The following is a 23,907-nucleotide window of genomic DNA, read 5'->3' on the forward strand; positions in this document are numbered from 1 at the left end:
GAAAGCAAGTTGGGTGTTCCTGCATTATCTGCCTAAATCACATCTCTGACATGTTCTGGTAGGGGTTTCATTACTATTGTCTTAATGAAACTCCAAGACTGTCATGGGTGTCTGCCATACAGCGTTGTCTACAGTAAGATATGAAAATGCCTGTGCTAGAACTGTTTATAGTAGTTTGCAAAGGATGTTTTTAATTTCTAGATATATATAATTGCATAATTGCTTTATACATTAGGCATTTATTTCTGAGGACCTTAATTGGATTTTGAAGGCATACCTGAGTAACGAAACTGAACTTTATGAATTAAAGCAAGCTGTGGAAAATATATGAGGGTTTTTTTGTCTGTGTTTTGCTTTTTTTTTAACATGGTTTGAAAAATTCTATTTAGCACCCAGGAGAAAAACATTAAACTGCTCTGCATTTTGTTTTCAGTGTGCAGTGACCTGGAATTCAGGGAGGTTGCAAACAGATTGAGAGACTGGTTTAAGGCACTTCATGAAAGTGGAATTCAGAATAAGAAGACTAGGATTGTTCAAAGGCCTGAAAGAACCAGTAAGAAATTTCTACTTGTCTTATTTGATGTTCTCTTTGATACTTTTCTGTACTTTTGTATTTCTATTGTAAGTCTTGCTTTATTCTCCTATGCTTTAAATAGGCATGTGTATGAAACCATAACTTTGTGCTTTTCTAAAGTTAATTTCTTATTTATGGCTTAGTACTGATATAAGATGTTCTCTTTAAACTTTCAACATTATTTGGCACGACTTTTGCTTGTAAGAATGTATGGCAGCTACCATTCACAGTGCTTTTATTTGTGAATGCTGTCAAATTGTCTGTTTAATAAAGCTTGATAATTAGCTGCTGTATAAGGAGACAAAACAGAATAAACAAGTAGGGATTTTGAGCAACTTTTTCATTGAGAAAAGTGAGTTGCTGAATGGCTAGCCCTAAGAAATAATGTACAGGAGCTGTGACCCCATCATGTGACTCCATCGTTGCTAGTTGATGCCACTGTAGGTACTGGTACAGAAGAACACATGGAAAAGAAGCTTGTAAGTGAAAAGGAATTTTCATGGATATGCTTCAAATTGGAAAATACTCAGGAGTACTAATGACGTGCAAACAGTAGGGGCATAATTTATTTTTAACCCCCTCAAATATTTAAATAGGTTTTTTGTTGTGGAAAGTAGTAAAGTTTTAAAATGTGTTTATCAAACGGCTTATTTAAAATAGCAATTGAAGTGTGCAATAATAGTTTCGAGAGTGATGTCCTACTGTGAAGGAGAGTCAAATCAGGTTTCATAAAGCAAACTATGAATTCCTCCAGAGTATGTTTCACAGAACTTAGCCACCACTGGCTGCTTACCTTAGTTCCTTCATTATTAAATTTCTGAGTATTTGGGATTTTTTTTTTTTAAGCTTTTGTTTGATTGTTATTTTTTAGCATCACTGTTTTCAAGAAATCCATTTATTTCATTTTTTTGTGTGATTTTTCATGCTAAGGAAATACAAATAATTCTGTAAAGCACAATGAATTAAAGATGATTCTGTGTTATCTGGGAATACTTCTCAATATTGAGAAAAAATGTTTCTGAGGTAAGGTGGTAATACAGTAATACCACTTTTTATTGATACTGAATAAAACACATTTAAAAACATTTATTTCCAGTTTACATTCTGGTTGGTGCCCATAAATGGCATGTGACCTACTCCTCATCCAGTAATGAAAACAGCAGAAATACAAAGTTTGCAGCTCTTAAGTAAGCATTTATTGTATAGTAATAAATAAAATCTATCTAAAAATATAGCTAGTGTTAGCATATTGCTCAGTTAAAGGTCAGCTGAAACATTACATAGGGTCCTGTTTCTTGCTGAATACTCACTTTGTGGAGGGTAACACACTGGATAGGTAAGGTCAGAAATGCAGCACAGCTGTTTAGAAACCTGATAATACAGTACAAGTTCAAAAAGAAATTTGGGCAATGTTAAATGAAGCAACTGTAGAGCTATTAAGTACTATGGCATACATAAATAAAGAATTAGTGTTTCGAGTAATTGGGTTCTATGTAATACAGGAATGTAAGGTTCATAATTAATACATTGAATACATTGAAATGTAGTGCAAGCACAAAGTTCTTAAGAGTGGGAGATTTTTTTACTTGGACATTTTCCTTGGCCTATTTCCTTAAGCACACAGGTGACACTGATAAGACCTAGTTTCTATACTTGAGACACATATTTGTATCATGTGTATGTGGATATATTATGCGCACATTTATTTTATCACTTGTTTGTTTGTTTGCAAATTTTTACTTTATAACAGCAATCAAAAACTGTGTTTAGACTTAAGATCTAAGATTTTAATATGTGTGACTAAAAATGCAAGTGTCTTGTGGATTTTTGGATCTTGTCAATTTTTGGACCTAGAAATATGTTATGTGATCCAAACCAATTGGTTTGTTTTTAAACTTCAGTGATCACTTACTGTAACATCAGCAAGATTGAGTGGTCTATCTAATGTTGATTTTACATCTAGTACATCCTAATGTTCATGGTTTGGCCCTTCATGTACAGTGCAGAAGATAATAGCCATCTGCTCAGATTATGTAGACCAAATCAGTTGTGAGATATGTAGGTATTCTTAGAACAGGTTGTTCAATTGCATGAAGCACTTTGGTCTGTGAGCATGAGGAGCAATTCTGCAGAAAATGTTATGGTCTCATTCTCACTAGCTTCCTCCAAAGTTTTACGATCTCTGGGATCTTTCCCACCTAACCTGAGCTAGTAAAGGAATCTTTCTAATGCAGTTAGAGAGATGTATTTGCCTTTAAAAGCCTTCAGGTAAGGATCTTCTCTACAATTACAATTATTCCAATGGAGGGGAAAAAAATGAGTTTATGTCCCAGTTTCCAGAATTCCCTTTTGGAAGCCTTCGAAGTCATAAAGTTCTCTCCTTTGATGGTATAAAGAATTTACATGTACTTTAGGAGGTATATGAAATTTTAGGCACAAGTTAGCCTGGATCCTACCCTACCAGTTTTTTGAGACAGAATCAAGTGTTAATTTGGATGGCTAAGAATAGTCTTTTCAGGGCTCCTGTTCATCAACAGGTAAAGAAATATAATCTGTGTGTAAAAATCTGTTTTCATTGTACTACTGAATAAATTCCCTGTGAACATGGTGCTGTCAGAAATGTTTGACTTATACTTTTAACATGGTACCAGAAATTAATCCTAAACAGCTAGAATGTTGTACCAAATATTAATTGATTACTATGCTGGTTTTAAATTAGATTTTCTGTTTCAAAGAATTATACCTCATCAACCTTAAAATAGAGGATGTGTTACAAGAATGTTGAAAAGTTTGCTATTTGTTATAGGCATGTTAGGATGTAAACATAGAAGTTTGATGATAGGCTTTGGCATGCTTATTTTCTTTTTACTAACACAAAACAAATCAAATTGTAGAACATAGTTACATATGAGACAATTACTTTGTCCTATCTTTTCTTCTTTTCTTTTTCTCTTTACAAAAGAGTTTTTCGACAAAACCCAGTGTCTCACAAAAACATTTGAACAATAACTGTTTAGAGTCTAGAGTTCTAGCACTGTGGTCAGTTACTCAAATAGCATATATCTAATTGTGAAAAAAATTTGGTTTCAAATATAAAAGATCCTATTTGCACAATATTTACTTGATTTTATAAATAGCCAATATTTACTTGATTGAATTAATTTGACAGGCTACTGCAAAAAGGCCATCCGTCTATAGACAGAAAGTGATCAAATGAAAATATGATCAGTAGTAGTTTTCTTTTGTTTGTGGATTTGGGGATTCAAAAATCGTTTAAAAACTGGTTTCATTATGCAACTGTATGTTTTTTCTGGTATGTACATTTCTGAACTTCAAAGTTTCTCATTTGAGGCAGCAAAAGATATTGCATCTTAGGAGAAATTAACACGTTTGAGGTTTAGAAGGAGATATTAGGTCACTATGTCCCTGTAAACACACAGAAAAACAAAAATAATGATAACCATCCAACATGATAATGTCCTTTCTGATACCATTAAGAAATTCTTAAAACTGTTCTTCAAGAGCTAAGCTCTTGAGTAGTATCCCTAATGAAATCCCTCAAAGTCAGTCTCCAAAGTCATGGCAGATCCAAGATATCAGGTGCATTAATTTTTAAGTATAGCAGGGAGTCCAGCTCCTGTTTTGGGGATGTCTGAGAGCTACACCTAGAAGTAGATCTTATAAAGAACTTCTTAATCATGTATAACAACCTTATACTTAGCACACGTGACTTGATCTGTACCGAACGACAGCTACAACAAAAAGCCACCTGAATGTAACTTCCCTTTTCAGAGTCCTAATTATTCTAGCAGATCCCTGCAGCTGTTCGTTACCCTTGCAGAGTTAAAAATCTGTTTTGGCACCCTTTTCCTCCAGGATGTCCTTTATTCTTGTCATAGAGTTCCTTCCTCACTGAAAAACCATTCTGCATTTAAAAAAGCAATTTATGACAACCTTTCTGATTGTGTGTTTGCATTTAGGATTTTTCATGTTTCAGTCTCTCTGTTGGCACTTGGGACAGGATTCATTAAAAGGCCTGGGCACAGTCCTTCTGACCAAGGTAGATGTGGTGCAAGTTTATAGTGCCGTGCTGGTGCTGGTGCTTTTCAGAGTTGTTCCAGCTATTAAATAGTCCACATTGATCTTTACAATCATTATTTCTAAATAAACCAAACAATAGCGTCTAATTTTTTCTGCTAGAGCCATCAATATGCTGATAACAAGTTAAAAATGTAAGGTGCCTACATTGTTGTGTTTTTACAACAGTTGCATAATTTTGTTTAACTGACACTTTTTTCCAAAGCTGAGCCTTATTAATAATGACTAAAATATTTCAAATAATTAATACGGGTTTATTTCCAAAATCCCTTTTGTGTCCAGATGTATTCAGATTGCATATATCTAGAAGTATCGGTACTAGAAATGTTATATAAACACTTAAATCTTGTTCTCAGGCCATTTATGGTCTAAATAAATGACACAAAGGGGAAAAGGATACTACAGTAATACTCCCATTATTATTCCCTTGTGGATGGGGAAATAAGAGTTGAAAAATTGAGATTTTACGTACCTCTTTTAAAGTCTTTTAAAATATTTGTTCTATTTCTGTATTAATTTTGTATGATAAAACTCTAGGGAATTAGTGCATCAAATGCAAAGCACAAAAATTACTGTAGTCCCACAAATATTTCTGCTAACAGGCAGTCTATTTCTGAAGAATACTTGTGCGCCTTGTCATGTTAGAAGATGAAAGACCAGAGGCCAAAGGTAATAGAAAATCTTCTTACTGCTTGGGAATAATATGATTATTTGGAGTATAATGCACTAATAATTTTGAAAATAACAGAAAAGTAGAAGTCTGAAAGAAAATTACTTACAATTGGCTTGTCTGGAACTAGCACGGGGAGATATTATCACACTAAAGTTGCCAAATACCCTTATAGACTTGCAGCAGGAAAAGACCAATTTTGTATAGAAAAGTGTAAATAAAATTAACAATTTCAGATATTTGCTTGGAGGTTTTTACTCCATTCTGACTATCCTAAGTTCTTTATCAATGAACAGACACAGGTGACATTATGCAGATATAAATTAAAGTTCCATGATCTTCATTGCTGAAGTATATTTGGAAACCCTGATGTACAGACAGAACTCATAAGCAGAATAATAAGTTTTTGCTTACCCTGTCAGGACTCTCGATGCAGTCATTGTATAGTTACAAGACATTAAAAGAATTGCAGTTTTAAACATAATTTTTGATGTCTTGAAAATGCTGACTGCCTGAGAATTTGACAACTTCCTGAGATTATCTCAGAAAATGGCCCGTAAACTGTACTGCAAAGTTGTACAGGCTTGCAACCTGAACCATAGCTCTAGTTTCCTAGAAAGAAAAGGTTCTTCTAATGACTTTCTGCATGTGCCAGGTTAGTGTAAGCCCAGGCATCCTTAAATCGAGAGTCTAGAAGAAATCCAGCCTAGAAGTAATTCTGAGCAGGAATGTTATATTAATCCATCTTTCCTTAAAAATAAGACTTTGATTGAACTAAATCAGTATTGTTGACTGAAGGGGTTTTTTTGACTAAATCTTTTGTACAGAATTATCCTTATACACAATGAAACATATATAGATATATATTGTAGCATTTTATTTTAATTCTCCCTCCTCAGGTATCTACTACTTTTCCTTAACAGTCACTTCTATTAGTAAAATGGTCAGTCTGGTGTCCCACAGAATACATTTCATCTGAACTGTCAATCTATGAGCAAACTGGTACCCTCCAGCAATAGGATTCATCTTGATTACTGCCCCCCTGCCCCCTGCCCCCCCCAATAAAATTCTCTAACACTTTCTGGAAAAGGAGAGACTTCAGGATGCACACTTTCACAGGTATTTAAGGGGCTGCTTTATTTCTTTCCCTTGTACCTTTTGTTGTAAAATGAGAGTCAGATATCCTAGCTTTATTCTAAGACGTTTGGTACTTTTACCATGTCTTGCCCTAACACAGGCTCCACTCCTACCTGTGTAATCATAGTAAGGGGGAATATATTACAACTTTAGAGAGGTGACAGAGAATGTTACACCTAATGCTATCTCCTTTTTGGGCTAATATGGAGTCAGGTGAGTCTCACCTAGATCGGCACTTTTGTGAACAGCAAATATGACAGAAAGCATTCATGTCTGCTTAGTCCTCTCTTTAGTGCTTCCTGCTCAGGTCTGTCCTGATAAAAGTACATTAGGAAGGAAGACTTATTCCCAGCTTGTGCACAGTAGGCCTCAGGTGTGAGATGCTGTTAACTGAATATTTTCTGACAGCCAAAATATTAGACAAATCCATCACAAGTGAAAACCTTCTTGCCATACGGCTTGCATGCTGAACAAGTAAAAGCCAATGGTCTAGATGGCAGTCAGGGTTCTAGCAGAGTGCATGTGTGTTTACTCACATGTATGATTTGTCAATGTCTTTTATTGTACTGGACAGGGTACTGGTATTGGAAAGAATCACGCAGTTTACTTCTCTTGGCATATTAGATAAACAGTTTCTTATATAATGCAGTATGTGAGCCATATGTATGCATGCTGTTTTCATTTCCACGTAATGTCAAAAGCTATATCTCTCAAAGTACACAAGGATTTATTACTTATGAGCTTAATAAGCAGGCAAACAATAGTTTTACCTTGAAAAGCAGATTATATTTACTAAGAGTTAAAATTCTCCCTGATAAATAATCAGAAGCACGAGAGCATTTCTTTTGGTTCCTTTTGAGGAAATGTTTTGAATGCTAGTGTCTAAACCATGGAGGAGGGGTATATTTCTCAATAATGTATCCCTTGGGATTGTTTTGACTGAGGAAAAGAGCTTGAACTGGTACTTCACATTTTTCTAGACAGTGTTCAGAAATAGCTGCATAAAAGCTTATTTCATGATGGTATATGGAAATAGATTTCAACTAAGTGGTTAAAATGAGAGAAAGAAAATCTTCTTTCATAATTTACACATCTGAGCAGCAGTTTTTGCTCTCCTCAGTATAATGTCCTGGTTCTTAATCATCAAGAAGGAATTACTGTCCTTCAACTATACTACTTTTCCCCCTTTAGTTTCTGCTTTTTGTTTTGTGTCACAACTGTGAAAAATGTATAAGAACAGCATTACAGTTGGTGCTTAAAGTGGTAATATATGTAGTCTTTGATTTGGGTAATTAATTTCCTAGTTCTAGGTCACCTGGTGATTTTGCGATTCTTAGTTCTGTATCACCTGACCCCTTTATGTGTCAAACCATGTTAGCAGAGTTAAACTCTGTATATGTACTTAAGTGCTTTGCTGACTCTTTTTCTCAAGTATATCACCTTCAAGAGTGACACCTGTATTATTTTATCAATATTATGGTAGAGGAAGAAAGTCATTGCAGAGAGAAAGCACTTCTGATAATCTTAAATTTGGACAGTTCCGTAAAGGTTCTTTAAAATTGAATCAAGAATTTTACTTTACCACAGTAATCTCTTAAGGGTTTATAATGTGAGTATGGAACTGAGGTGATGATCTTTATGTGGTGTAGCAGTTCTGGAGGAGGTGGACTGCTCCATTTTAGATCAAAGCTGCTTCTGTCTCTGTCAACATGTGCCTGGTTTATGTCTGAAATACTTCAGCCCTTTTTATTTATTTCACTTAAACTAATATTTGACATAGATTTCAGACATTTCTACACCATACTGCAGTGACTGATGGTTGTGAAAGAGTTTGGCTTGGTGAAACAAACTAAATGAAAACTAAGAAGAGATGTGATTTTTCTCTATTTAAAACAATACCAGAGAAGAGAAAGAACTAAAAAAATAGTAAAACCAACAACAAATATATATCTGGGCTGTAAACAAAAATGCAAACTACTTCAGAAGCAAATTGTGAAAAAAGACATAAACTACTTTCAAGGTAAAGTGTGATTAGTTTTTGAAATTATTACATCAAACAGCATTTAGTAGAAAGCTAAATGACCCCATGACCCACAGTGCTTTTTCTCCAGTATATGATGCTATTTAATAGATAGGTTATGACAGCTTTAATTTAGGTAAACTTTATTTTTCAGGCTTGGAAATAACAAAAGAAATCAAAATAAAAGTTTCTTATATCAAATGTTATTGTTTGAAGTATGTTCATTAATTCTGATATGCCAGTTATATTCCTGTTTACTGGGAAGTTTATATCATACCTATCAGACTTCAAACTCTACATTTAAATATTAAACTATAGTTTTGTTGAACTTTAACAGAAGGTAATGACATTTTTGTGGTCCTTTCTTGTTGATATCAGTGATTTGTAGTAAAGTAATCTGGTTTTTAGTAATATTTCTGACTAATGCAAATGTTTCAAGATCTGTCCTTAACTAGGACAAATGTAATAGATAAAAATCCAATGGGACATCGCTGTTAGACACACTTTTTAAACAAATCTAAAAGCTATATAGAAAGAAGTGAGAAAAATTGAGGAATGGGAATAGAAGATGAACTCAATTCACAGTCTAATTCTAGTTAAGGGAATCAAGAAAAAATAGGGATAAAATCCTCTGCAGATATATATCGTTCCAACCTTAATTTGGTGATGCATAAAACTTTTGAAATGTTCAGTGGTTTTTCACTATTTTTCAGATAAATTTATTTCTTTTTAGAGTAAAACTTGAAACTGATTGAGAGAAATAAAATAAACAGGCATTTGTTTTTTTCCCCCTTAGTAGAGTTTATTAAATACATAACACTAGCTTCTAGTGCCCTAAAATACAAAGTACTTAATGATGAGACCTTTACCAGCATGGACCACAAATGCCAGTTTAAAAATATTTCATCCCAAGCTTGAAAGTGATGCCCCTTTCAGTAAACCTATGCTTAAAATTTCACATGCAGATATATTGTCTACAGTTATCTATTTTGGCCCACAAGATCTGTCCCTGAATACACCTTTAAAGTGACTTTTGTGTTATATTCCCTTCTAGCTGGCATTTTATTCATTGAAATCTGTCTCCTCATGGTTGCTCTTTTCTGCAACTTGTCTTACAGTTTGGTGAGCTGGCCAGAATGCCAAACTCAGAAAAATTTTGTGAACACAAGAATTCCTCCCTTCATGCAGGTACACAAAAGGCAGGATAGGAAACAGTATGTTTCACATCGACCCCTTTCTGAATCCAAGGTCTTGAGGAGGATCTCTAGCTAAAAGCAGGACTAGCAGAGAAAAGAGAAATATCTGGGAGATGTTAAGAGGCCTTCAGGAACAGAGCCTTAGAGGTAAATAATGTTATACTGAACATTCATTCTTAGACAAAATGTTTTAAGGTGGAGGAACCTTCCAGAATTTTTCAAATCGGAAACACCTGTTAAATAATTCTGATATCTTTTACAGATAAAGTTGAATAATATATCTGTTCTATATCCTTATTCATTCAGTCAGGTCCTGTCTCTCTCTGCTCTTCCTAATCCACAAAAAAAATAAGTTGTTTTTTCTTGACGTTTTATCTGGGACTAGAGAGGAAGGAAGAGCGAGACCATTGGTTGAATGCTTGGCTATATTTTTTTAATTGTGTTAAACACATCAAAAATATCATAAATATCAAATGGCTTGCTTTATAATTTTGCTTTCTTCTTTTCCTTCTGTCAAGCAGAAGTAATAATGAATGTGACAAATCGTCAGGGAGCAGGAAAAAGTGAGACTGCACTGATAAAAAGTCATAGTTAATTTAGGATTTCTGGGGGAGTTTATGTGGTTGTCTGACTTTCACGGGGAGTTTTTGATGCTATCAGCTCTCTTCTTTGCCTTTCCAAAGTGGTCATTCTACCATAGCATGGACGTTTCCACATACATACATATCTAAAGGAAAACCTACTGATTTCTAAATCTGATTACTGAATTGTCTAAGTTGTCCTGTTCTGGCCATATAGAAACATTTTTCAGATTTCTTTATTGTTTTTGGAACAACAATTAAGGCACGCAGGCTTGATTTTAACAGCAGTAGAAACTAGGAATTCCTGTGTGCTCTCATGTCAACTTTTCTATAGCCATATTCACCAATCTCATTTTTTCAGTGCTCAGTTTTAGCTTAAAAGTTTTTAGAATAGTATTTAGTAGCACTAAATCTTGTTCTGTATTGGTATGTATAATCAGCTGCCTAGCCACATGCACCATAAGCCTGTGGTATGACCCATAGCACATGAACAGGAAAAAACGTGTGTGTATATCAAATGCAGCTTCTACCTAGGCAAGAGATCTGGCGGTTTCTGAATTTCCCATCCATGTCCATATGCAAGTCTGCATGTACTTTACAGCTGATGCAGGAAAAACAAACATGAAGTCTGAGCTCTGGCTACAGGAATAATTAACTCAGTCTGTTCCTGATGGCCCTTTTTCCAAGCAGCAATTTAGGAAGATGCAAGCTGCATTAGTAGGTCGGGTACTGGTAGCTGGCTGCTCTTAGCAATCATGTTTACCATGGCCGCCTCCAAGATGTAAAGTACATCAGGTAAAGATAAAATAAAACTTTCAGGGCATTGCTGAGGCTGAGTATTGTGTTCCTTTTTTACAGAATTAAATGTATGTTATACAAAGGAAAAATGAACTCCATCACGTTACCTGGAATTTATTATCGTCTTAGTTCTGTAAACATTGCAAACCACTTAAGCTTCACTATCCTGATTTATAATATCAATAAAATTCCTCAACATAATTATTTTCCAGGAAATCACTGTAGATCTTTTATTACCGTACATAATGTGTGTGCTATAAGTATAACATTTGACAAGAAAACTCATATTTCTAAATGCTTTGAGACTGATGGCAGGATTAATTTCTTTAGCAGGTCAATTCAAGGATATTTTAAAATGAAGCTGACATATAATTTATACATAGTATTTCAATAGTATACACTGTTTATGTACTGTATCTATGTACCACTGGAGAAATTTCGATGAAGTAGCATTCTTTTGTGTTGGCTGAGCTCAGCAACTACTGTATCTTTCCTGCTATATGATTTTTATTTTTATTTTTCTTGCTTCTTAGGATTTGATACCAGCATTTTGCCCATTTGCAAAGACTCCCTTGGCTGGATGTTTAACAGGCTTGATACAAACTATGACCTGTTGTTGGACCAGTCAGAACTTGGAAGCATTTACCTTGACAAGAATGAGCCATGCACCAGGGCATTCTTCAATTCTTGTGACACATACAAGGACAGTTTGATATCTAACAATGAGTGGTGCTACTGCTTCCAAAGACAGCAAGGTAAAAGATGAGAACAACCTGCATATGTATATGACTGACCTTTTTGTAGTGTTTTATCTTTTTTTAACGTATTAAGAAGATTACAGTGAACTACAAGCTTTTAAATGCTGTACCATGAATTTGTGTTAAGGTTCTTGACCTGTTATGAATACCTAAAAAGAAGTTTAAAAAAAAGCCAAACCAAACAACCCACCAAGCTAAATGGGAAAGGCTTGCTAGAAATTCAAGGATTCTAAATAAAGTGCAAAACAGTGGCGAATGCTTTTACAGCAATATTGTTGCTTATGCCAACTTCCAGTAAGTATGCAAAGAGATCAAAATAAAGAACAAAATGACTTAAATTATTTCTTTCCCGATCTACTTCGCCTACATTATAAAATAAACTTTTTTATTGCTAAAGTAGGGCATCTTAATGTTCTATTTTGTGAGCCTATTAAAATAACTGAATGAACATTATGGATAAAGTTATTTCCAGTCATTTGGACCTAAAACCAATTGATTTTTACTGCCTAGATGAATCTCTTGTTAATGTCCTGATGTGATTTGATTAAACAAATAAACACAACCTAAACAAGCATTATTTTCCCTGAGGATCATATAACAATTTTAGATCTAGGTGAGACACCATATAAATTAGATAAGTTGTAACGAATCAAATAATTTACTCACTAAATATTGGCTGAAACTGGGCAGAATTGCCCTTTCATTTTTCTTGCTACATGAGGGAGATTTTCAAAGGGATAAATAGCAACCAGGGTCCAAATTTCTACTGTCAATAAAGGAGATAAGACTGATTCGATGGACAGTTTGCAAAGTCAGTTCAGCCTTTTTGAAAATTTTAATACCAGTTTTTAAATCTCACTTGTGCCCTTAAAACTCTCATGGTAAATTCCCATTGGCACTCAGCATCTATAGTTTGACACTGATTTCTGTGGAAATAAAGATTTTTATCATGCCACAACTACCAGTTGTAAGTCTCAACAAAATAAAGCTGTACTTCTGTAGATACATACTAAATAGCAGACTTACTTTCTTTGGTAACTTTGTAGTTAAAAAGTTAACATTTAATCTTTCAGAACACCTTTTTTTTTATAGTAGAACAATATTTTGACTTTTATTTTTATAAGCATGTATGTACTTCTAACAAAATTAGTAAATGAAAAATAACTCATCCCAGAAGTAGTTCTTAAAGTAAAGAACATAACGTGTTTTGTTCAGTTGTCTTTAAAATAAAAAAACACCACCACAATCATTTCAGCTTAATATATGAACACCCTTAGTCTTTGGAGGGCAACATAATTCTTTTCAGTTGTCAGAGAAAGTACCGCACATAACATGTGGCCTAGTATGGTCCAAGGTTCTTCTACTAATTGGTTCTTCCACCAATTTCATTTAATGTTTGTACAGCATAACCAGGGCATTAAGAAAGCACTTCCACAGATTAGTTTAAAGTAGTTTTGCATTCTATAGCCTATAAATAGTTTGTCTAAAATATTTGCTCAGCATAGGCCTAGAACCCAAGGATGGTATCATAAAGACTGACCTAAACACTACTGAATTATGTTAATGGGTACACCAAAGGCTAAAATCAGTGACACTGATTTTCCCCATTGCAGAATCTAACAGAAGAGAAGCTTTTCTTCCCTTTTTACCAGTTTCCTCACTGTCTTGACCATGGTGTTGTGATAAGGTGCTAATTTAAAACAGTTTAGATAGCTTTTGATACCACAGTGTGTTTCAGCATGTAGTAAAAAAATATATATCCTCAACATTGTAAATGAGGTGAAATCTCAGTTTTGGCAATCCTTGCACATTAAACATGCCCTCCATCCCTCCAAATTAACAATGTCAACAAAATCTGTATTCTTCTTTTTTTGAAGGTGTAAGGAGAAAAGAAGGTTGTAGTCTTCTTTTGTCACATCTTATTGTTAGCTCTTGCACAACTATCTGAATCCTAACTCCCTAGTGTATTCGTGACCCACTGAATTCTCTATTCATAATTTTCAGTGTTATGCCAAACCTTGTAATAAGTTCATGTTTGGTTATGTTTTCCTTGATTGAACAATCTAAATAAGACCTTTAACTAAACCTTTGCTATTAATAGCAAAGAGATGGCTAGGTAGAGAAATTCAGTGGCTTCTTTCTGAAGTTTACTAAAATAAGTTGATATTAACAGAATGCTTCAAGCCATGTAGACGGATCTCTACTCGTTGAGCTTAGTAAGTGCTTTCTGGGCAGATCTATGGTTTTACAGCACTGCTGTTGATTAACAATGTTCAAAGCAAATACCAAATTTAGTCAACAATATGTATCATACTGGGATAGAAATTCCATTGTGCTTTTTTAAAATGCGTAATATTTGCTTGAGTCATTATCTGAGAAGCCCTCTTGCTCTTTGATCTTAGCTTCACAGTTCAAGACTGTCAGGATCAGATAAGTACTTGTAACTGTTCTTCATTCTTCCTTCCTACTTGAGGTCTGTCATGATGCATTACAGTACACTAGACCCATTACTGCACATTACTCACAACTTCTAGTCAATATAACAACTTCTTATGAATACTTAAGTCAGATCTTTCTTGCTCGGAAAAAGATCTTTCTGTAGTAGCTGTCCCACCTTGACTAATGCTTAAAGTATGGCTCAGTGGTGCTTATTGCATTTTTTCTTGGCCTTATTCTGCTTTAAGTGTAGTTCAGTATTTCTGAGATACATCCAAAAGGCTATAATGCATTTCTGCAGTACTTCAAAATCTGCACTTTGCCAGTGTTCTTTACAAGTCTTCCTGTACACTTTGGTCACTATTGCCCTCTAGTTTCAACTACAATTCCTGAAAGTGCTTCAGTGCCCATCTTCAGAACTTACTTTCTTAGTTTGATGGTAGCTTAACGCTTTAGTGCTTATCTAAATGCTGAGGCACTTGCAGTGTTGGCCTTTTTGTAGGTTGAATTTCTTTCTGCCAGTGCTTCATCATTATTACAGCCATGTTTTCGTTGCATCACTGCTTCAGAGTAGGAGAGTAGCCAATTTTGCTGGGAATATTAATGCTTAGCACCTAAGGCTCTGCATGGATCTATTAGTCCAGCACTTCTCTAAATGCCTTTTTCTTACATGGTCTTCTGTCTGTCAAGGCTAGAAGACATCTTTATGATGTTAAAACTAGTCCATCTTACAGAATAATGATAATTATCATAATTAGTATTTGTTACATCAGTCTCTTCAGATTGCAGGACTTCAAATATATTTATAGGTGGTTCTAAAGGAAGGTTTAACATGCGTTAACACATAATCAAGGTCCCCAGAAAGATTTCTTGAAGTGCAGTATTGATGCTTTAAATCCCTAAAGTTCAAGTCTCGGTTGTCCAAGATCAAATATAATACTTGATCCCAAGCACAGTCAAGGTGCAACACAGCAGTCTAATCTGCAGAGGACCATATGCCAGAAGCTACAGGCTTTTCCAAATATTATCTACTTGATAGACGGAAATTACTGTTTTATAACTGAATAAGATGGAGAATCTGTGAAAGCTGGAGGCTCACTGTATGGGTAGCAGCTCCTTCAGACATGTCTGTTAAAAATCCTAGACGTTCTTTGTGAAATCTACCAGTTTTGCTCCGATTGCTTTGTTAATATACCTCTTTTTTGTAAATTGAAGCCTAATCACACTAGCCTTGCAGCACCTCTTGACACAACTGAATATTGATGTCTCAGGGGCCAGTATTAATACCATGGGATACTCTGGTGTACATCAGTTCTTTGAGCACTGAAGAACTGTGGATGGCTGCTGTTAAGTGGTTCATGAATCACTCATAACAATGCAGTGATATTTTCAAAAAGACAATTCCTGCCACATCTATGGAAGTAGATTAAGGATGGATATGATTAGGTCTCATGTTTGTATTCAGATTATCAGAAAGACTGATGTCAGCTTCATTTCTATTTCAAAGAAAGCCACCACACAGATTTTTGTAAAGGAATTTTTTCTCCTTGGCTCAAGACTCCCAAAAGTTGTCCAGTGACACTGACTTTTTTTATCGGAATAACTTAAAGAAAGCTTTTCCAAACTCAGGAACTAACTGGAAAATAAAGAGGGGAGCATTATGATTTGGGGAGAGAGGAAAAAGGATATGCTGTGGACCAAAAGGAATTGGTTGAACTTCTAGCCTGCCATTTTCTTTGACAGTTTTAAGCACCAGAGTGATTTAGTATTGTTAAGAGTTTTTGCTGCTTTTATCCTGAGAGGAAAAGCTTAAGTGTGAATCTTGAAGACGTAGCTTCTGAGAAGAAGAGAGTTTTGGGTAAGTAACTTTCTCATATTGCCTTGTTACCTTTTGGTTAGTGGTATTCCTTTTTGTACTTATACCACCAAAGATTTATAGCTTATATGAGGATTTTTTTTCTTTAGGCATAGTCCATCATTTTTACATTTCCACATGTTAATGATCATATGTGCAAATTTAGGATTTTTTTCCATAGAACAAAATACATTTATTTTTCCTACTTGACTAGTTCTTCTCCTTCAGCATACTTTGCATCTTCTTTGAAAGATAGAATAAAATAGAATAGAATCATTTAGGTTGAAAAGGACCTTTAAGGTCATCGAGTCCAACTGTTAACCTAATACTGCCAAGTCCGCCACAGTCCTAGATCCTTCTAGCCTGTGGTACTTGTGTGCATAAATGGCAGTCATTTTTTAGATTACTGATTAATTGGAAATACCTTTGGTTTAAGAAATAATTGATCCTCAGAATGTTAACTCTTTAAATATCAGGAAAGATAGAAACCTTAGTTTTGAAAGGTAATGAACATCTCTGGCATAATAGTGAGCATGATCATCATCAAAGTACTTCTTACAACAAGAAATGTAAAACTTTATTTAGCCTCAGCAAATATTCAAAGACCAAATACTTAAAGCCCAATACCCCCCCAATGATGTCAAGTCCCAGTGGTTTTCAAGAGCACAAACATGAAATTGCCTGGTTGTCTGGAAAGACATCTCTTGAAAATTTGTTCTGGCACTAAGACTCGTGTGAACAGTGTTTTAAAAGTAGAGCCTACTTTCAAGGCCTTCACTCTAAAAAGAGCCATTATAGATTTAGTGTGAAAACCTGGCCTACCAGAGTTGGGGCCACTCTAAATGTTTATAAGCTTCTTTAAATGTACTGGATATGCAAATAGCATTTAAAATGTAAAGCCAAGAGAAATTAACAGCCTGCTCTCAGTAAGTGGTTATTATTGTCTTCTAGTTTCTGTTTACTCTGCTAGATAAAAGCTCTGTTAGATAAGGCCTATTGGTATATCTAGGCTATGCCAGCGAAGAGGCTCTGTGTTCACCAGAAATATATTTTCTGATACTCAGTTCATCTAGGCATTTATCACCAGAGTTTGAACATTTCCTCAAAAAAGGCACTTACATGTATTATAATGTATTCTTGCCGTTCCTGCATTCCTTTGTGCATCTTGTGCTGCTCTCAGCTGGCTAAAGGGTGAGCACTCTTGTTTTCCCTTAGGAGGACTTCAGGAAAGGCTGCTTGGGACTATCATCACTCAAGTGATTTTTGCCTACCTGTTGCCCTACACAATGACTGGGTTCTGGTTGAAGTGTGTGCTTCATCAATAAGCTAAGACAGTCTTACTCATCTTTAAACTAGAGTTTAACTATATTTCAGAAGGGAGCCTTAAGTTAATCGCATGGCAAGCGTGTATTCTAAATAATCAGAGTTTGCTAAAATGGAAAAATGCATTTAATATTCATAGAACATGAGATTTTAGTGAGATGTTATCAGAATATTGTCTGGGCATGGTATGAGCTAAAGACACGTGAGTAAACTCAGTACTACTGCTGATTCAGAATAAGAAATGCCTTTGTGCTAATGGTCTAATGTAGTATGCGATATCAACGTTCAGAGATTAGTACTTTGCTGTCTTTGATTCTTTCACTTATTCAACAGTAATGTATATACTTTCACATCTTCCTATTCATTGGGCATGCTGTGACTTGCTTTTATAGACAGCAGAGAATTAAATTATTCAGAACTGGAGTAAGTTATGACTCTGAAGAATGGAAAACTGAATTTTAATACCTATTCAGCCTCTTAGAGCCATCATAAGTTTGGCCACTGTTTTTAACTTAAAGTTTGCTGAACATGGGGCTTTGTACCCATGGGATTCAGTCCTAAATTGTTGCAATAGAATCATAATCTTGTAGAATTCAGTGGAGAAAATTCCTATTTTCTTAGTGTAGTACGTGAAATACAGAACTTGAACATGACTTCTAACAAGGATAAAAAAAAAGAATTGAAAGAGCCATCCTGTTTCTAACCAATACATGAGGCAAGCTTCACAGTCACACTCTGATTTCTGTAGACTGATAAAAGGGAGTGTGATAGAGTTACTATTGTGGTCTAGCATTCCTCGATCCTCCAGACTAGTGACTAGATGCTCACTTACAGCTGGGTTAACTGGGAGTGGCCTTCTGCACAAATCCATGGTGGTTCTCTAATTCATAATTCTGGAACTGTAGCAAGGTGCAGTAATTCTTTTATTTCAGAGCTGAGAATATGACTACTAATGCAGGATGCGTGTGTTTCTTAATATCGGTAGTTAGAGTTACCTTAGAATGTAGCAAACTGTGAAAACTTAGTCATCTTTCTTTCCTAGATACAGTGTAATCTGTTTAACATTTTTTATGTCATTTTAGACCCACCTTGCCAGACAGAACTCAGCAACATTCAGAAGCAGCAAGGAGGAAAGAAGCTCCTAGGTGAGCCATAGATCATTCTTTTGAAGGTTTTATTGCTTACATAAATAACCCTAGTGAAACAGCAACATAAAATCAATATTAATCCAACAAAGATAGACCACAGTAAATTCCAGCAACAAAATTTATGAAATTTTTGAAAGCTATTAAACTTAGTTTTATTACCTTACCTACCAAAAGATATTACATCTGTTTTATTACCCCAATAGAAGGTATGTTTTTACAGTTATAAAGGGGACAGTCTAATGCACTCCTGAATTAGTATCTCTGCTGATCCTTTACCTGTAATATTCTTTAAGTAATTGAAATCTTTGTTGTGAATCAGTTTACACTGTATCAAAATTACTGAAATGTAAAAACTTCATTTTACCGTTAGCCACTGTATAAAAGCTGCAATAAAAGGCTTGGCCCAAAGTAGTCAAAATTGTATTCTGCTAAGGATGGTTTCTAACAACAGCTATACACTTCAAAATGCTTTCATAGGGATGTTTTGTTTATTGTGGCTTGTCTACATTTTATGTTTTTTTTCAAAAAGTCTCTGTTTGTTCCAGATGAAAAACAATGGATTATTCAGCCTTAGGCAAGTCACTGCCCCACAAAATAAGTCCCTGATTGTGTCTCTTGTACTCTTGGTGGGGAACTAGGCTTAGAGCCTAATTTGCCTAGGTATATAAATGCAAATTTAACATTTTTTTTTTATATTAGTTGTTGATAAAATTGGTGTGTTGAACTGAATTTGTCTTCTGTGGTGGAGTAATTAAATATTAGTAGGTAACTAAATGGATTGTAAAATATATATTTAATAAAAATAACTTCTAAGATTTGTAGCAGATAATTTGTTAATCCAGGAAGCCTGGCCCTCATTCAGACTCTTTTGTACTCCACAGATTACAGAACATACCATTCAGGGTTGGGTGCTACATTTGAGCTGTTTCCCCAGAATACAGTGAAGATCTTGACTGAGACATTCGGGGAGTAAGGAATATGTATCACAGGATCAATGAAAAAATTAAAGGAAGCTTGGTCACTTATTTCTTGAAATCAGTCCAAGACTGATATGTGTTATTTTCCCTCCCACATTTGATATATTCAGTCACTTTCTGCTTAACTGAATTTAGTAATAGTAAACCAGTCAGTGTAGAGTCTGGAATGAGGAAACAGCAAAAGGTAGTTACTTTCTGCTATAATTGTTACATTGTCCAAGAGGCAGTTTTTAATACTCTCATATTTATTTATCACAGGGCAGTATACCCCCTTATGTGATGAAGATGGTTATTACAAACCAAGTCAGTGCCATGGAAGTGTAGGGCAGTGCTGGTGTGTGGACAGATACGGTAATGAGGTAACAGGATCCAGAACAAACGGTGCAGCAGAATGCGGTAAGTTAAGAATCCTTTGTGGCATTTGGTTTTAGAGGTGTTATTCCCTTTGATTACTAACCAGATTAAGTTTGTTTGGTAAGAACAGATGTGGGACCCAACTACATGGATTTTGAAACAAAAAATAAGAAATCATAATTTGTTATTGTTATTACTTCATTATTTTTTGCAACTCCTATCACTGTGTCAGCTATTAATAGCCCTTGTATATGTGCTTAGCATAGTGTATATAAACCTAGGGAAAATTAATTATCTAGATCAGCGTTGGACAAGCCCCAAAATGCTTGATGAAATTCCTTTGGGTAATCAGCATGCTGGTGATTTCAATTTGACTTTTTTTTTCAGTTTGTTTGAGGTAATTGCCAAAAGTTCCTAGCACACTAAATCTTCCTTTATTTTTCCCTTCCCTGCAGCACTGTGCAAGTTCTTCCAAGAATTCCCCTGTCACCTTTATTTGATGTCCCAGATATAAAGAATGGCAATAAAATATTTTCCTTTTCTTAAAAAAAAAAAAAAGTCTTACATTACTCCTTTCCACTTCTTTTGCAACAAAAGAACATAGCCTGAAACAAAGGGTAAATCTGACACAGATTTGACATACAAGCTCAGGCCTATTGTCCGTCTAATCCAGGATCCTTTCTAGATAAATGGACAGTTCTAGATAGTTCAAGGTAGTATGTAAGAACTGAACAATAGACACTGTATACTATCAGTAGTCCTTATTGTCATCTTTTAAGTTGGACTTAAATCTCTTCCAGTTGTTCCTGTCACTCATTATAGTTCTACAAATCCATAATATTTGTCTCCTTCTGTTAACACTGAGAAATTCATCCCTATTCAAGTGGTTTTCTTTCAAGACAAAAGAATTTTTATATTGTTTATGGTTTATATTATTTATGTTTTATTTCTATGTCACACTGTGTAGTTTAAAATAAGTCCTGAAACCAAATATTCTGGTGTGCGTTTTGTATGCTTATGTATATTATACTATAAATGTGTAGTGTATCTTGTGTGTCTTTTCTGTAACTATCATACCTTTTTAGCTATCGATATAGAGACTTCAGGTGATTTTGCCTCTGGCGATTTTCATGAATGGACAGATGATGAAGATGACGAAGATGCAATAATGAATGATGAAGATGAAATTGAAGATGATGATGAAGATGAAGGAGATGATGATGTTGATGATGATGATGATCATGATGGATATATTTGATGATATTATGGGGTCTATGAATTGTACCTTTCTAAAATTCACAAGATGACATTTCATAAAATCCCTTTGCTCTCCAAGATCAAAAGGATTCTAACAAACATGTATATTTTGTATGATTACTTCAAACATTGCAGCTGGAGTCATAGACTTTTTTTGTTTAAATAAGAATAATTATATTATGTGCTTTTGAGTTTTTAAATGCCTTTGTGCTGAAGAAAACACATTGGAAGTCTAGCCTGAAGAAAGAAATGTTATGTGCTACTGAAAATATAAATGTGCAAAACATACTCTAAAGACAACCAGTCTCTTTAAAACTCTGGTGAAAAGATATTTGCCCTTCCTTAGAACTGTGCATGTCCTCTTCAGAACACATACTATAACTTAACTTTAGTTCCGTCAGTGTTTTACACCCTGCAGGCTTTGCAAATTGTCCATTTAATAAATCAAAATGTGTTACAGTAGAAAAGCATTGGTGCACAAGAAGCAACTCACCAGCCTTTAATTAACCAAAGGTATGGAGAAAAATTATCGGGAGAGAAAAATAAAGCAAAATTCTCCTTTGTGTTTGCATTTGTAGTTTTGTTTTTTATTAGGAAATGGCTAGGTTATTGAAAGGATTTTTCAAAAGCAGTAGCATGGACAAGCACCAGTTCTGTAATTCTGAAGTTTTCTTGTCTTTCCCTGTTTTTTTTTCTTTCATGTCAAGGTCGTATAGGCTTTATCATTATTTACTCAAACATTGCTTCACCCTTTGTTGTTTCTCCATATTTCTCTCTAATCAGATTAGTGTAAAATATTTCACATTGGGAAAAAAATTGCTTAAAATTATATTACCTTTATACATGACTGTATTTCAGAGTATTGGCACTTGCCCCAAAGTAGTTTTTAATAAATGTATAATGATACTTTTTATTTTCTTAATTCAGGAAATAGTTTTGCATCTTTATCTTAATTCACGTTGCTTTCTGTTACTAGTGCAGAAACTTAGAGAACGTATTGTAAAGGTGCCTTGCAAAATAGAAATAGAGAGGTTTTAGCATGCATACCAGTATAGGATGTTAGGCAATAGCTAAGCACACCCAATTACCAAATTAATACCAGTATAGGTACTGCTGCTGGAATGAAGAAAATGGGTTATTTTAATTTTTTTCCTATTGTTATGTAATTACCATGTGGACTAGATTATAATTATTGTGTAGAGTAGCACTTAAGATTTGACTGTAGACAAAATTGCTTTAATCACTGTATTTATGTTAGCATGTTAATTAATTGTGTAGACATTTTGGGACTCCACCATCTTTGTTCATATCATATCTATTGCTTTCTGCCCATAATAAAATTGATGTGACCTGTATAATGTAATACTACAGGTTGTATAATTTCAAAATTGGATCACTGGTTTCCCATCATTAATTAAAAGGAAAACCAGTTTCTTATTTGAATTAATTTCTACACATTAAATACTAAATTTAATGTTTATCCTATGTAATATTAAAAAGTATAATGCATTTTCTTTTTTACTGTTTCTGTATAGTTTGCAAAATAAAGACTCTTGTAACCAACCTTTGGCCAGTATAGCCCATCATTTTGACTTTTTTGCATAGTTTGAAATTTTGAAACAGGAAGAATTCATGTTTCAGATACATGTCACCTATTAAAATATATATTTATTTGTATAAAGCCATTTATTGTTTTATTTCCAGTAAAGAATTTTTGACTAAGGCAAAACCCATAGGCAGCTTTTATTTTTCTGTATTTTTTCCTGAATTTTATATAGTTTTGTTATGTACTTTTATGACATTGTCTTCATTACATAGTAAAGAGATACTTCTTTTCAAACTCTGTCATAATTTGTGGGGCATAGTTGTATTATTTTCTTAAATAAAAGTAGTTAAGAGTTTACCATTACAATATAGTGGGATTTTATCAGAGAACAGTTTCTTATGACTGAAATTAACTGATATATAAATTGATTTTAAATAAAGAAGCTAAAGCAAAAATGTTGTCATTATTGGCTGATGTAGCAAGTACTGTTGTGGCGGTTTTTTCCTGATGTGACAAATGGTCACTAGATGACAAACAAACTAAAAATGGATTTCATTAAAATTTGTGATATTAGGAGAATTAAAGTATGGAAAGAGAATTCATAATGTGTTTAGCCTAATGGGATTACAGTATGAAGAACATTCTAAAATGAACTGTCATGCAGAAGAGCACAAAAGAAGTTTATATTCTTTCTTCCCTGTAAATTCCCCACTGAACTGGAAGAGGAGGGAATATGCATGAATTTTAGTCCCTGAGTATCAAAGCTACCTATCATAAAGTCAGAAGTAAGTCAAGATAGCTAAATTTACTAAAGAACAGTAACAATGGAGGTTCGGGTTGATTTTGGAGAATTTTTGTGGTCCAAAACTAAAACAGCAACAGCAAACACTTGAATTGTTTCTTCATTCATGAGGAAAAGCCAGAGAAGAGATTGATAGTGTGAGACTTCCTTTGAAAACATCCTTTATAAAAAAAATAGGTAAATTTGTCTATGGTTTAGTATTATGGTGTTGATTTGCTTTCATGATACCAAATGAAGTGGAAACTCCTTCACTGCAGCGTTGAAGAAATGCATGAAATCAGGAGCAGGTAGAATAAATAAAGGCAAAGACTGATAATAGAAAATCACTAAATTACTAAACCATTCAGAAACTTCTTCCTTCTTTATGTCATATCCAA

General features: G+C 34.4%; 1 protein-coding gene across 1 annotated transcript in view; it reads left to right on the top strand.

Moving 5' to 3' along the window:
- Positions 1-22,745, top strand: part of SPOCK3 (SPARC (osteonectin), cwcv and kazal like domains proteoglycan 3) — a 219,960-nt gene extending 197,215 nt beyond the window's left edge. The window contains exons 7-11 of the mRNA XM_074866523.1: positions 434-553; positions 11,608-11,829; positions 18,529-18,591; positions 19,830-19,967; positions 21,011-22,745. Of these exons, the coding sequence (XP_074722624.1) occupies positions 434-553; positions 11,608-11,829; positions 18,529-18,591; positions 19,830-19,967; positions 21,011-21,183 (716 nt within the window). The 3' untranslated portion in view covers positions 21,184-22,745. The remainder of the gene's footprint in view (positions 1-433; positions 554-11,607; positions 11,830-18,528; positions 18,592-19,829; positions 19,968-21,010) is intronic.
- Positions 22,746-23,907: the final 1,162 nt, after the last annotated feature.

Source organism: Strix uralensis, chromosome 4 (assembly GCF_047716275.1).
Source record: "Strix uralensis isolate ZFMK-TIS-50842 chromosome 4, bStrUra1, whole genome shotgun sequence".
In the NCBI taxonomy this organism is placed as follows: domain Eukaryota; kingdom Metazoa; phylum Chordata; class Aves; order Strigiformes; family Strigidae; genus Strix; species Strix uralensis.